The 11,122-nt window shown below is 55.1% G+C and overlaps 1 protein-coding gene and 1 non-coding gene across 2 annotated transcripts; one reads left to right on the top strand and one right to left on the bottom strand.

Moving 5' to 3' along the window:
- Positions 1-2,678: 2,678 nt before the first annotated feature.
- C11H12orf76 (chromosome 11 C12orf76 homolog) lies at positions 2,679-5,831 on the top strand. Its single transcript, XM_060249186.1, has 2 exons — positions 2,679-2,763; positions 5,659-5,831. The coding sequence occupies exons 1-2, from the start codon at positions 2,679-2,681 to the stop codon at positions 5,742-5,744; spliced, it is 171 nt and encodes a 56-aa protein (XP_060105169.1). The 3' UTR covers positions 5,745-5,831.
- Positions 3,393-3,469, bottom strand: TRNAS-GCU (transfer RNA serine (anticodon GCU)). Its single transcript has one exon. It is a non-coding gene; the product is annotated as a tRNA-Ser (tRNA).
- Positions 5,832-11,122: the final 5,291 nt, after the last annotated feature.

Genomic DNA, 11,122 nt, shown 5'->3' with positions numbered 1-11,122 from the left:
AACCTCTATCATGTCACCCCGCAGTTGATGTTTCTCCAAACTTAACAGCCCCAAGTGTTTTAACCTCTCTTCATAGGGAAAGTGTTCCAACCCTTTAATCATTCTAGTTGCCCTTTTCTGGACTTTTACTCGCAAACCCTTGGGATCACCTCCGGCACTTTGCAGAATGCAGGTTTGAGTCTACAGGAAGCAGAGATTTAGCTGGGAAAGGAGGCCTGGCTTGCTCGGCTGCCTCAGAAAATCAGGACTGAGGCGTCATCAGAGGCTTCCACTCAGTACCACCAAGGGCCTGCAGGTGAAGTCGCCATTCAAGGCACCGGAGCAGTGGGGCCAACCCGACTTGTGTCCTCTCTCTGAGAAATGCCTTAGAAGTGCGTGGTGTCCTCTCATGTAGTCCTATTTTAAACCCAGGCCTTTTTTATTTGTAGGAAAAATCCCAGCAGGAACTCATTTGCATGTTAGGCCACGCCCCTGATGTCACCATCATTCCACACAGGGGTTTTTGTAGGAAAAAACCAACAGGAACTCATTTGCATATTAGGCCACATCCCCTGCCACAAAGCCAGCCAGAACTGCGTTCCTGCTCAAACCTATTGGGAAGTGACAAGGTAGGGCTGCCAATCTCCTGGTGATGGGTAGAGGTCTCCCAGCATGATACCTGTCCACCAGGCAAGAGAGATCAGTTCTGAACAAACAGGAGGGTGGGCTGCATGGCGTTATACTCGCTGAACTCCCTCCCGTCCCCAAACCTCCCCACACTAGGCTTCACCCTCTTCCCCCAATCTCCTGGAATTTCCCATCGCAAAGTCGGCAACCCCAAGGAAAGCACTGAGGAAGAGATGGCTCTGGATAGCCAAACTCTTGCTGCTGTCTCAGATGGCCCATAGACAACTCTGGCTCAAGTGTGGCCCCTGAAGGAAGAAGGCGTCGCTCCAGAAACCCTCTCTCTGGGCTGGCAGCCCTTGCAGTCTCCAAAGGCAGTTTCTTTTGGAGCAGAGGGGGCAGGGCGGGGCTCCCAGCTCCAGGAGAATGCAGGGAAAGGCTGCAAAGGGCTCTGGCCAGTCTCCCTGCGTGATTTAAAAGCTAAGGCAAAAAGTGGCGCCTCATCACATTCACACAGCCCTGAGAGGCTATCCGAGTCGCCTCGGAGCAAGCAGAAGAGTAGGGGGGTCTCTTCTCCCTCCCCCTGCTAGCAGCCTGCTGCAAACGTGCAGGCAGTATTAAGAATCTGCAGAACCAGGCCAGGACTCAGAGCTCTAGAAACAGCTGAAGTGTTGCTATTCCTTATTCGTAGCCAAGTTGCCTGCTCTACAGCCGGGGCTTTTTGGGGGGTAGGCAAAGCCCAGCAGGAACCCCCCTGCATGTCAGGCCGGCCAAGCCAGCCAGAACTGCGCCCCTGCTCAAAGGAGGCCAACTGACTTCTGCTTCCCACGTGGGAACTCGGGCCCAGCCCTCCTGCGCCCCTGCCATGCAAGGGAAGGCCTGAGGCGAAGGAGAAGAGCGCCCTTCGGGGCAGGGGCCTTTCAGAGTCCGGCTGAGGCCCTGGGAGACTCCCAGTCCCAGCATGCAATGCTCCGAGGGCGGCCAAAGACCCGCTGGGTCTTAAAGTCCACCAGCGCGCAGGCTGGCCGGAGCCGGGCGCCCCTCCTGCGGTGATCGCTGTCAGCTGGGCCGGCTGCTCCGGCGCCTCGGACAACAGCGCCACCTGCTGCAATCCACAGCGCTTCGCTTCCCGGGCGGGCGAACCTCTGCAGGGCGCAGGAGCCGGACCAGGCGGGTTGTCACCTCCCGCCAGGGAAACGCCTCGACGTTTAGGGCCGCAGCCGGGAGGGCGCCTACCTAGAGACTGCCCCCTCCTCCACCTCCTCCCCAGCAGCCCTTCTCTTTTCGGGGGAGGGGCTCCTCCCGCCCGGCCGGGGACGCTCCAGGAGCTCTCCCGGGGCTGCCGGGAGGGGCAAGCGACCGGCGGAGCCCTGGTCTCGCCTGCAGGCCAGTAGTGGGGTGTGTGTAAGGTTGCCAATCCCCAGGTGGGGGCAGGGGATCCCCCGGTTTGGAGGCCCTTCCCCCCGCTTCAGGGTCATCACAAAGCGGGGGCGGGGAGGGAAATGTCTGCTGGGCACTTTGGAGACCGATGCAAGGGTAGCTCTCCAGATGTTTTTGGTCTACAACTCCCATCAGCCCCAGCCATTGGCCATGCTGGCTGGGGCTGATGGGAGATGTAGGCAAAACACACCGTTGGCCACCGCTGCATGGAGAATCGATCCACGGGTATTTGCGGCATAGCACCCGGCGCCTCTCCTCAAAACACCCCCCCCCCCCGTTTCAAAAGCATTGGGCCAGGGGGTCCAGTTCTAGGGGCCCCAAAGAAGGCGCCCCGTCCTTCCTCGTTTCCTAGGGAGGGAGGCATTGAAAAGGCGCGCCGCGCGGTGCCTTGACATGCGGCGGCCAAACCTCCCTTTGCAGCTCACTCGTGCTTGCCCCATCCTGGCTCCGCCCCCAAAGTCCCCAGATAGTTCTTGGATTGGCTCTGGCAGCCCGGGGGGCGGGGCCGCCTTTTCGCCTCCGCTGGGCAGGCAAGGAGGGAGAGAGGCGGGGCCTGGGGAAGAGGCGGGGCCAGCACTGCTGCTTTCCCTTCGCGCTCGCCGCTGCCCTCCTCCCCGCCCGGCTTGCTGGCCAGGATGCGGCTGCTGCTGCTGCTGCCGCTGCTGCCGGCGCTGGCCGAGGCCCGGCGGCCCTACGACGTGCTGCGGGCGCAGAACCTGGGTGAGGCTGGCGGGGCCGCCGGGCAGGAGCGGGCGGGGAAGCGGCTGAGTCTCCCCCGGGGTGCAGCGCGGAGCCCCCCCCCCCCCGGCAGCCAGAGCCTCGGGGCGGCTTGCAAATAAGCTCCGCCCCCCCCCCCCCCCCCCGCTGGCCCCTTCTGCCGAGGCCCGAGCCCGGCTTCCGTGCGCGGTGGGGCCCACGGCGGGGTTTCTTTGCAGCCCAGGGCTCTGGGCCCGGTGAGTTCTGCAAGCGGAGCCCTCTTCGCCTGGGCGGTTGCAGCAGCTCCGCTCCCCCCCACCCCTTTCTTAGGTGCCCCTCTCGCAGCAGAGGCCGGCAGCAAGGCTACAGATGAAGCTGCCTTCTACTGCAGGGGTGGCCAAGGGTAGCTCTCCAGATGGTTTTTTTGCCTACAACTCCCATCAGCCCCAGCCATTGGCCAGGCTGGCTGGGGCTGATGGGAGTTGTAGGCAAAAAAAAACAACATCTGGAGAGCTACCCTTGGCTACCCCCGTTCTATGGAATCAGACCCTCCTGGGTCCATCAAAGTCAGTCTTGTCTACTGAGACTGGCAGTGGCTCTCCAGGGTCTCAAGCTGAGGTTTTTCACACCTACTTACCTGGACCATTTTTAGTTGGAGATGCCAGGGATTGAACCTGGGACCTTCTGCTTAGCAAGCAGATGCTCTGCCACTGAGCCACACAGCCCTTCCCCATGAAGCTGCCTTGTACTGAATCAGACCCTGGATCCATCAAAGTCAGTTTCGTCTACTGCAGGGCTTCCAAAACTTTAATTTCCCATGGCTCAGTTATTTTTACACTTCTTCATGACCCACTAAAATTTGGGGGTGGAGCCAGGAGACTTTAGGGGTAGAGCTGGGAGACAGGAGTTATGTCATTTCCTGTGGTGTCAAGGGCCAAGTGATGTCACTTTTGGGGCACACTGAACCAAAACTCCACCTTTTCCTGTGATGTCACTTCCAGAATGTCCACCAGTGGGGACAGGGCACTAGAAGCCCTCCCACTGTTGCTTCCCCCCGCCCTCCAAGCACCTAGAATACAGACAGAGCATCACTTGCAGGGAGAGAAAGAAAGAAGGGGGGACAAAGGAAAAAAAAAGCCTTCCTCACCATCAGATGACCTCAGCCAGCAACAATTCTGCCCAGGGGTCGCTTGGTAAAAAAAATAGCTACAGAAATGCCCACTCCCTGCCCCTCCTGGCTGAAAAAAACACACACAGCCTTCTTTGCCACCCAGGCCTCCTGGGGAAATATCCCCAAAAGAACATACTGCAAGGCACACAAAAACTCATACCTTGAAGAACACTTCATGGGTCTTAAGTGCCAGTGGACACCAGCTTTTCTTTCAAACACGGTGGGGGGGGGGTGAAGGAAGGAGAGGCAGCCCAGCTTCTCTCTGCACAACACAGAGACGCGGTAAGGAAGGAAGGAAGCCCAACAGAGCTCAGGCTTTGCAGCCTGTGTCAGTCTTCAAGGCTAGCTTTTCTCTGCAAAGCAGAGAAGGGGGAAGGAAGGAAGCAGAGCAGAGGTCATGTTTTGCTGGGGGCGGGGCTAGCTTTGGCTTTTCTTGTGACCCAGTAGTGAAGCTTCCGTGGCCCGGTACTGGGTCACGACCCTGCAAATGGGAAATACTGGTGTATTAAGACTGGCAGCAGCTCTCCAGGGTTTTTCACACCTATTTGCCTGGACCCTTTTCAGTTGGAGATGCATTTGCCTGGAATGAAATTTGTGAAGCGCAGTTGAGAGAAAGTCATGTACCATTTAGCTCTTGATAAAGTGTGAACTGCCTCAGGGTGGTTCTTCGAAACGCGCAGCAAGTACAGTCGACAGACCCATTGAGAGACTGAGGTTGGATTTCTCCAGCGAGTGAAGAGGAGTGAGGTGAAGAGTCGCTGCTGTTGCCCCACCTCCCCCTTTGAACGGGCTTCCACTCCACCGGTCCTCTTTTGAGCCTTTTCCCTCCTTGTAAGGGCTTGGACTTTATGGTCACATTATTTTATCTTCTTTCAGAACGGGACTCCTTGAAATGAGATACTCTTGCTGGAGCTGGGCTCCATTCATCCTCCGGCACTTTTGATTGTGTTTTGTGAGATATGTTTCAATACAATTTATTGTGATAGAAGCGATCCTTAGCAAGCAGAAACAAGGCACGGGGCGCTTGAGAGCACGGTGTTTTAAAGGCAGCCAGCCGCCTTCGGGTTGAAAGCGGCCAAGTGGCACCTTTCCATGAAGACACCGCTCAGCCACTTTCAACCCGAAAGTGGCCGGTCACCTTTTAAAAATGATGCTCTTTGGAGGCTTCCAGGGAAGCCTCCAAAGAGTGTAGTGCAGGGGGGAAGCGGCAGCATGGCAGCGCGCTCGTGCACCGCCCGCCACTCTCTAGCCCCCCCCCCCCTTAGGATGTGTGTGGAAAAAAACCAAAGGGCAGGCGGACGTGGGCCAGCAGCTGCAGGAGCGTGGCGCGTGTGGCTGGCTCAGCGCGCACCCATCGAAGGTGGCCGCTTTCTTGGGCACGCGCAGTGTGCCATCACACAGGTAGGAGATGAGACGGGCCAGCGGCAACCGCTCCAGCTGCGTGCCCAGCCCGTTGGAGCCGGCAGCGGCGTGGCGCAAGATGCAGCAGTGGGCAGCGAGCAGTGCGCACGAGAAGGTCTCGGCAAAGTCTTGCCTTTCAAGAGCCGTGGCCAGCTCCAGGCGCACTGCCAGCCAGTCCAAGTGCGCATGAAAAAAACCACAAAAGGGAGCTGGAAGGGGGGCGCAGCACGGGGGTCTGCCTCTAGCGGCAGATCCCTTAGCGCCGGCTTGAGAAGTCGTTCCAACCAGCCCACCGTTGACTGCTTTCCTCCGTCTGTGCAAGCTCACGCTCTTCCTTCCTTTTGCAGCTCTGATGGGAAGCGTCTTCGGCATCTTGCTGATCGTCATGATCTTGATGGCTGTGTGTGTCTACAAGCCCCTTCGCCGGCGGTAGCCCAGGGAGCATGCCGGCAGGAGGGCGAAACTCTCCTGCGGCCGGCTGGCATGTAAGTCAGGCCAGACTCCCAGGCTGGAAGATCGACGCTTGCATGGTGCACCGATGGCCGCCTTCCTTGACCCTCAGACCTCTGGAGGACCTCCGGAGCTTCTTGCTGATGGGATTGTGGGGCTGCATGGATCTTGCTTCTCTTCTAGCTGTGGGGACCCTTTGCTCCTGCCTGGGTCCCTCCTCGTGTGTGGTGGCCATGGCCACGTGTTGACAGAGAAAGACCCTCAGGGACTTGTGGGTCAGCAAAGAGGAGCAACGTCTTTAATGTTGGCTGTTTCAAGGATGCTGAGAAACCTCCTGATTCCTCTGGTGCCGAGGGCGGAGGTTGCCGGCATGCTTGAAACTCTCTGGCTGCTTTGTGGTTGCGGGTCTGTTGGGTCAGGGGCTGTTGTTGGCTGTAATCTTGTGATAGAACATTCATATGTGAACATATGAAGCTGCCTTCTACTGAACCAGACCCCCCTGGGTCCATCCAAGTCAGTATTGTCTACTCAGACTGGCAGCGGCTCTCCAGGGTCTCAAGCTGAGGTTTTTCACACCTATTTGCCTGGTCCTCTTTTAGTTGGAGATGCTGGGGATTGAACCTGGGGGCTTCTGCTTAGCAAGCAGATGCTCTATCACTGAGCCACCGTCCCTCCCTTGCTTGTTTAGTTTCCATGAGTTATGCACATATGAAGCCGCCTTATACTGAATCAGACCCTCGGTCCATCAAAGTCAGTCTTGTCTACTCAGACTGGCAGCAGCTCTCCAGGGTCTCCAGCTGAGGTTATTTACCTGGATCCTTTTTAGTTGGAGATGCCGGGGACTGAACCTGGGACCTGCTTACCAAGCAGATGCTCTGCCACTGAGCCACTGTCCCTCCCCAACATATATGAACATATGAAACTGCCTTATACTGAATCAGACCCCCCTGGGTCCATCAAAGTCAGTCTTGTCTACTCAGACTAGCAGCAGCTCCCCAGGGTCTCAAGCTGAGGTTTTTCATACCTACTTGCCTGGACCCTTTTTAGTTGGAGATGCTGGGGATTGAACCTGGGACCTTCTGCTTACCAAGCAGATGCTCTACCACTGAGCCACCCTCCCTCCCTCCTTGTCCCTGACCCACTCTGCTCTCAGCAATGTGTGGATTTATCAATACTGTTTGCACTTCTGAGGAGCTGTGGCAAAGGCTCTTGAAAGATGTCCAGACCGTTCTGCCTGCGCAGCCCAAAAGGTTTTTCTCCCATCTCCTCACTCATATTTGTCTTGTGCTTGAGAAAGTTAAGTGCCCACGACAGCCTGGCAGTGCAATGCTAAGCAGAGTTGCACCCTTGTAAGCCCACTGACTCCAGGGGGCCTCGGAGGACATAACTCTGCTCAGGATTGCCATGTTTATATGAGACAAACTTGGACGTGCGTCTCCAGGTTGTTGCTCAATCAGTGGATCTTCAGTGCCAGATCTCTGGAAGCAGGATGAGGATCCATTCGCTTCTCTCTCTCGGGCCACGGAGAGGATGAACCTGCCCTGAAGTGCTCATTTCTTTGGGGGCTGATGACATCCTAAAGGGCACTGGGGCCATTGAAGTCCATTCAGCTTGCAGGAGCCTGGCTCCGAGGTGAAGCGAGTTTGGAGAAGGCTCTCTATTCCAGTAGCTGAAGCCTTCTGTTTTTCTGTGCTGTGCAGAGAGGACTTGATACGACCTGAGACTAAAACGTGGACCCCAGGATATCTGCTGTGGCATTCAGGGGAGTGGTTCTTCCCAGCTTCCTAAAGTGGCGCGTGGTTCTCCAGGGTGGGTAGGCCCTGTGTTGAGCTGCTGGGCTGGTTCTGTTCCCTCCTCCCATGAGCTGCACTCACGCAAAGCCGGGAGTGCTCCTGGAAGCATTGCAAGGGTCAGCCTTCCGTGCCGGTCCGAGGATGCCGACGTGTTTGCGCTCAGGCTCCTCCCTGCATTTGGGGGGAGGGGCACAAAGGAGTGCTGTCAGGCTCCACCCTCCCCTTGAAACAGATGTGGGCAGGGCTTTTTTTGTAACAGGAGCTCCTTTGCGTATTAGGCCACATACCCCTGATGTAGCCAATCCTCCAAGAGCTTATTGGGCTTTTACAGGGCCTACTGTGAGCTCTTGGCCACATCAGGAGTGTGTGGCCTAATATGCAAAGAAGCTCCTGCTACAAAAAAAGCCCTGGGTGTGGGGCTCCAGCACCCCCAGAAGACAGCACTGGCTGAGCTGATCAGATACCTGACAGTTCTGCTTAGGAGCAGCAGCACTGGGAAGGCATCTCTCTCCTGCCGGCTTTCCACTCCCCCTTCCGGTAGGAGTGCCATGTGCTCACAGCTGCTGGGATTGCAGAAGCAGGTGTTCCAGTTGCAAGGTACAGCACGCAAGCTGGCTGCGGAGGTATCTGTGGGGACAGCTGCTATTCTGTGGATATGTGTGTGTGTTGTGGTGTTTTGCTCTCGTTTGGGGCATTTGTGTATCCAAATGTGTTTGCTGCTGTATAGTTTTGATACGTAACCGAGGACTGAGTTTGTCACTGTATTAACTTATTTTTATTTAGCAGGCCTCAGCTTGGCCTCCCTCCCTCCCTCCCTGTATTGGAGACGTCTCTGGGGTACGAAGGTTGGAGGGCTTTTGAAGTGGGTGATGTTGTGTTGCCGTCAGAAACATGTAATAAAGCAGTGGCTTCACAGAACAGATTCCCGGTGATTGTGGTTTGTTTTCTGCCAGCATTATGGTGAGCCCTTGCAATTGTACATAACCTTAGCCTTACTAGAAGCTTCTAACGCAGACCCACCCAGCTGTTCTCTTTCGAACAGTATACGGCTGAGAGAAGTTCTGGTGCTTCAGCAGCCGGTTCAAGTGCATTGCTTAGAACTGCTGGCCACTGTAACATGACAGAAAGGAAAGGAAAGGTCCCCTGTGCAAGCACCAGTCGTTTCCGACTCTGGGGTGACGTTGCTTTCACAACGTTTTCACGGCAGACCTTTTTACGCGGTGGTTTGCCATTGCCTTCCCCAGTCCTCTGCACTTTCCCCCCAGCAAGCTGGGGACTCATTTTACCCACCTCGGATGACAGAAAAGCTAGCCATAAATCGCAAAATGGAAAGAATTGTGAGCTACTGGCATTAAAGTTGTGAGCTACTGCATAAATTATTGTTCTCTGGGACCATTCTTCCTGAGCTAAGACAGAAATATGTGAGCTGGAGGCTAAAAATCTGTGAGCTAGCTCACACTAACTCAGCTTAGAGAGAACACTGATTGTGAGGGAGGTGGGGCTGAGAGAGCTCTCCCACAACTGCTATTGAACAGAACAGCTCTGTGAGAACTTGAGGCTGTGTAGCACATGGATCCACTACTGCTACTGTTTGTAAAGCAGCGAAGACCATAGCACCCTTTATCCATCCCATAGCAGCCCCTCCCCATTAAAAAAAGAAGCATCTGTTTTCTAAATGATCCCCTTCAAGGCAGGAGTGCGCATTGTGCTTCGTTTATTTCTAAAGCGGTTGTGACAGTTTGCTTCATGACATGAATCTTCTCACACACACCTCAGTATGTGGGACTTTGCTCTCCTCCCACTGGCTCTGGATGTGTGGAAGAATGAGGAGAATGCCAATAAAGAATAAAACAATAAGGGGTAGAGATGTGTACTGCCTAGAAAAGCCTAGAGAGTTAAAAAAGCAGAAATTCAACGTGGTTTTATTGCTGAACAGAAAATGACAGCGCAACATGCACACACACATCATTTTACAAGATGGGTAGAAGTAGAATAGAGGTGTGTAGCACCTAAAAAAAGGTAAAGGAAAGGTCCCCTGTGCAAGCACCAGCCGTTTCCGACTCTGGGGTGACGCTGCTTTCAGAACGTTTCACGGCAGACTTTTGACGGGGTGGTTTGCCCTTGCCTTCCCCAGTCATCTACACTTTTCCCCCATCTAGCTGGGGATTCCTTTTACCGACCTCGGAAGGATGGAAGGCTGAGTCAACCTCAAACCGGCAGCTACCTGAAAACCCAGCTTCCCTCGGGGATTGAACTCAGGTCGTGAGCAGAGCTTAGGACTGCAGTATTGCAGCTTTAACCCTCTGCGCCACAGGGCTCTTCAAAAGAAAAGGTCCCCTGTGCAAGCACCAGTCGTTTCCAACTCTGGGGTGACGTTGCTTTCACAACGTTTTCACGGCAGACTTTTGACGGGGTGGTTTGCCCAGTCATCTACACTTTTCCCCCAGCTAGCTGGGGACTCCTTTTACCGACCTCGGAAGAATGGAAGGCTGAGTCAACCTGGAGCCGGCTACCTGAATCAGCTTCCACTGGGATCAAACTCAGGTCGTGAGCAGAGAGCTCAGACTGCAGTACTGCAGCTTTGCCACTCTGCACCACGGGGCTCTTGCAAAAGGTAAAGGTAGTCGTTTTGACTCTGGGGTGACGTTGCTTTCACGTTTCATGGCAGACTTTTTACGGGGTGGTTGGCCATTGCCTTCCCCAGTCCTCCACACTTTCCCCCCAGCAAGCTGGGGACTCATTTTACTGACCTCGGAACGATGGAAGGCTGAGTCAACCTGGAGTTGGCTACCTGAACCCAGCTTCCGCTGGGATTGAACTCAGGTCATGAGCAGAGGGCTCCGACTGTTGTACTGCAGCTTTACCACTCTGCGCCATGGGGCTCTTGCAAAAGGTAAAGGTAGTCCCCTGTGCAAGCACCAGCCGTTTCTGACTCTGGGGTGACGCTGCTTTCACAACGTTTCATGGCAGACTTTTTATGGGGTGGTTTGCCATTGCCTTCCCCAGTCATCTACACCTTCCCCCCAGCAAGCTGGGGAATCATTTGACCGACCTTGGAAGGATGGAAGGCTGAGTCAACCTCCGGCCAGCTACCTGAACCAGCTTCTGCTGGGATCAAACTCAAGTTGTGAGCAGAGGGCTCCGACTGCTGCAGTGCAGCTTTACCACTCTGCGCCACTCTGTAGCACCTTAAAGACTAACAAAATTTGCGGTAGGGTCTGAGCTTTCACGAGTCACTGCTCACTTCTTCAGATTCATTCTAGCTGTATCTGAAGGTGTGAGCTCTGGAGTCTTTCCTAATATCCACTGACAACAAAACTCCTTCACACTGTTTGTTCAGTGCTCTTTTGCTTACTATTTAGAGCGTGCCTCGCTCCCAGTGTACCAACAGTTGTCCCCAAGGCTATGCCAAAGTGGCCAAAGGAGGAGAGTCTGTTTGCTGCTATCTGTGTGTTCGATGTGCAGAGGGGACCATCTCCACCCAAGAAGGTGGGTGACTCTGGGAGAAAGGGCAGCCTGAGGAAAAGAGGAGAAAGCTTTACTCATCTTGGGAAGGGATTATGGAATT

Source organism: Heteronotia binoei, chromosome 11 (genome assembly GCF_032191835.1).
Source record: "Heteronotia binoei isolate CCM8104 ecotype False Entrance Well chromosome 11, APGP_CSIRO_Hbin_v1, whole genome shotgun sequence".
NCBI classification, from domain to species: domain Eukaryota; kingdom Metazoa; phylum Chordata; class Lepidosauria; order Squamata; family Gekkonidae; genus Heteronotia; species Heteronotia binoei.
This window is presented reverse-complemented; position numbering and strand designations above follow the sequence as displayed.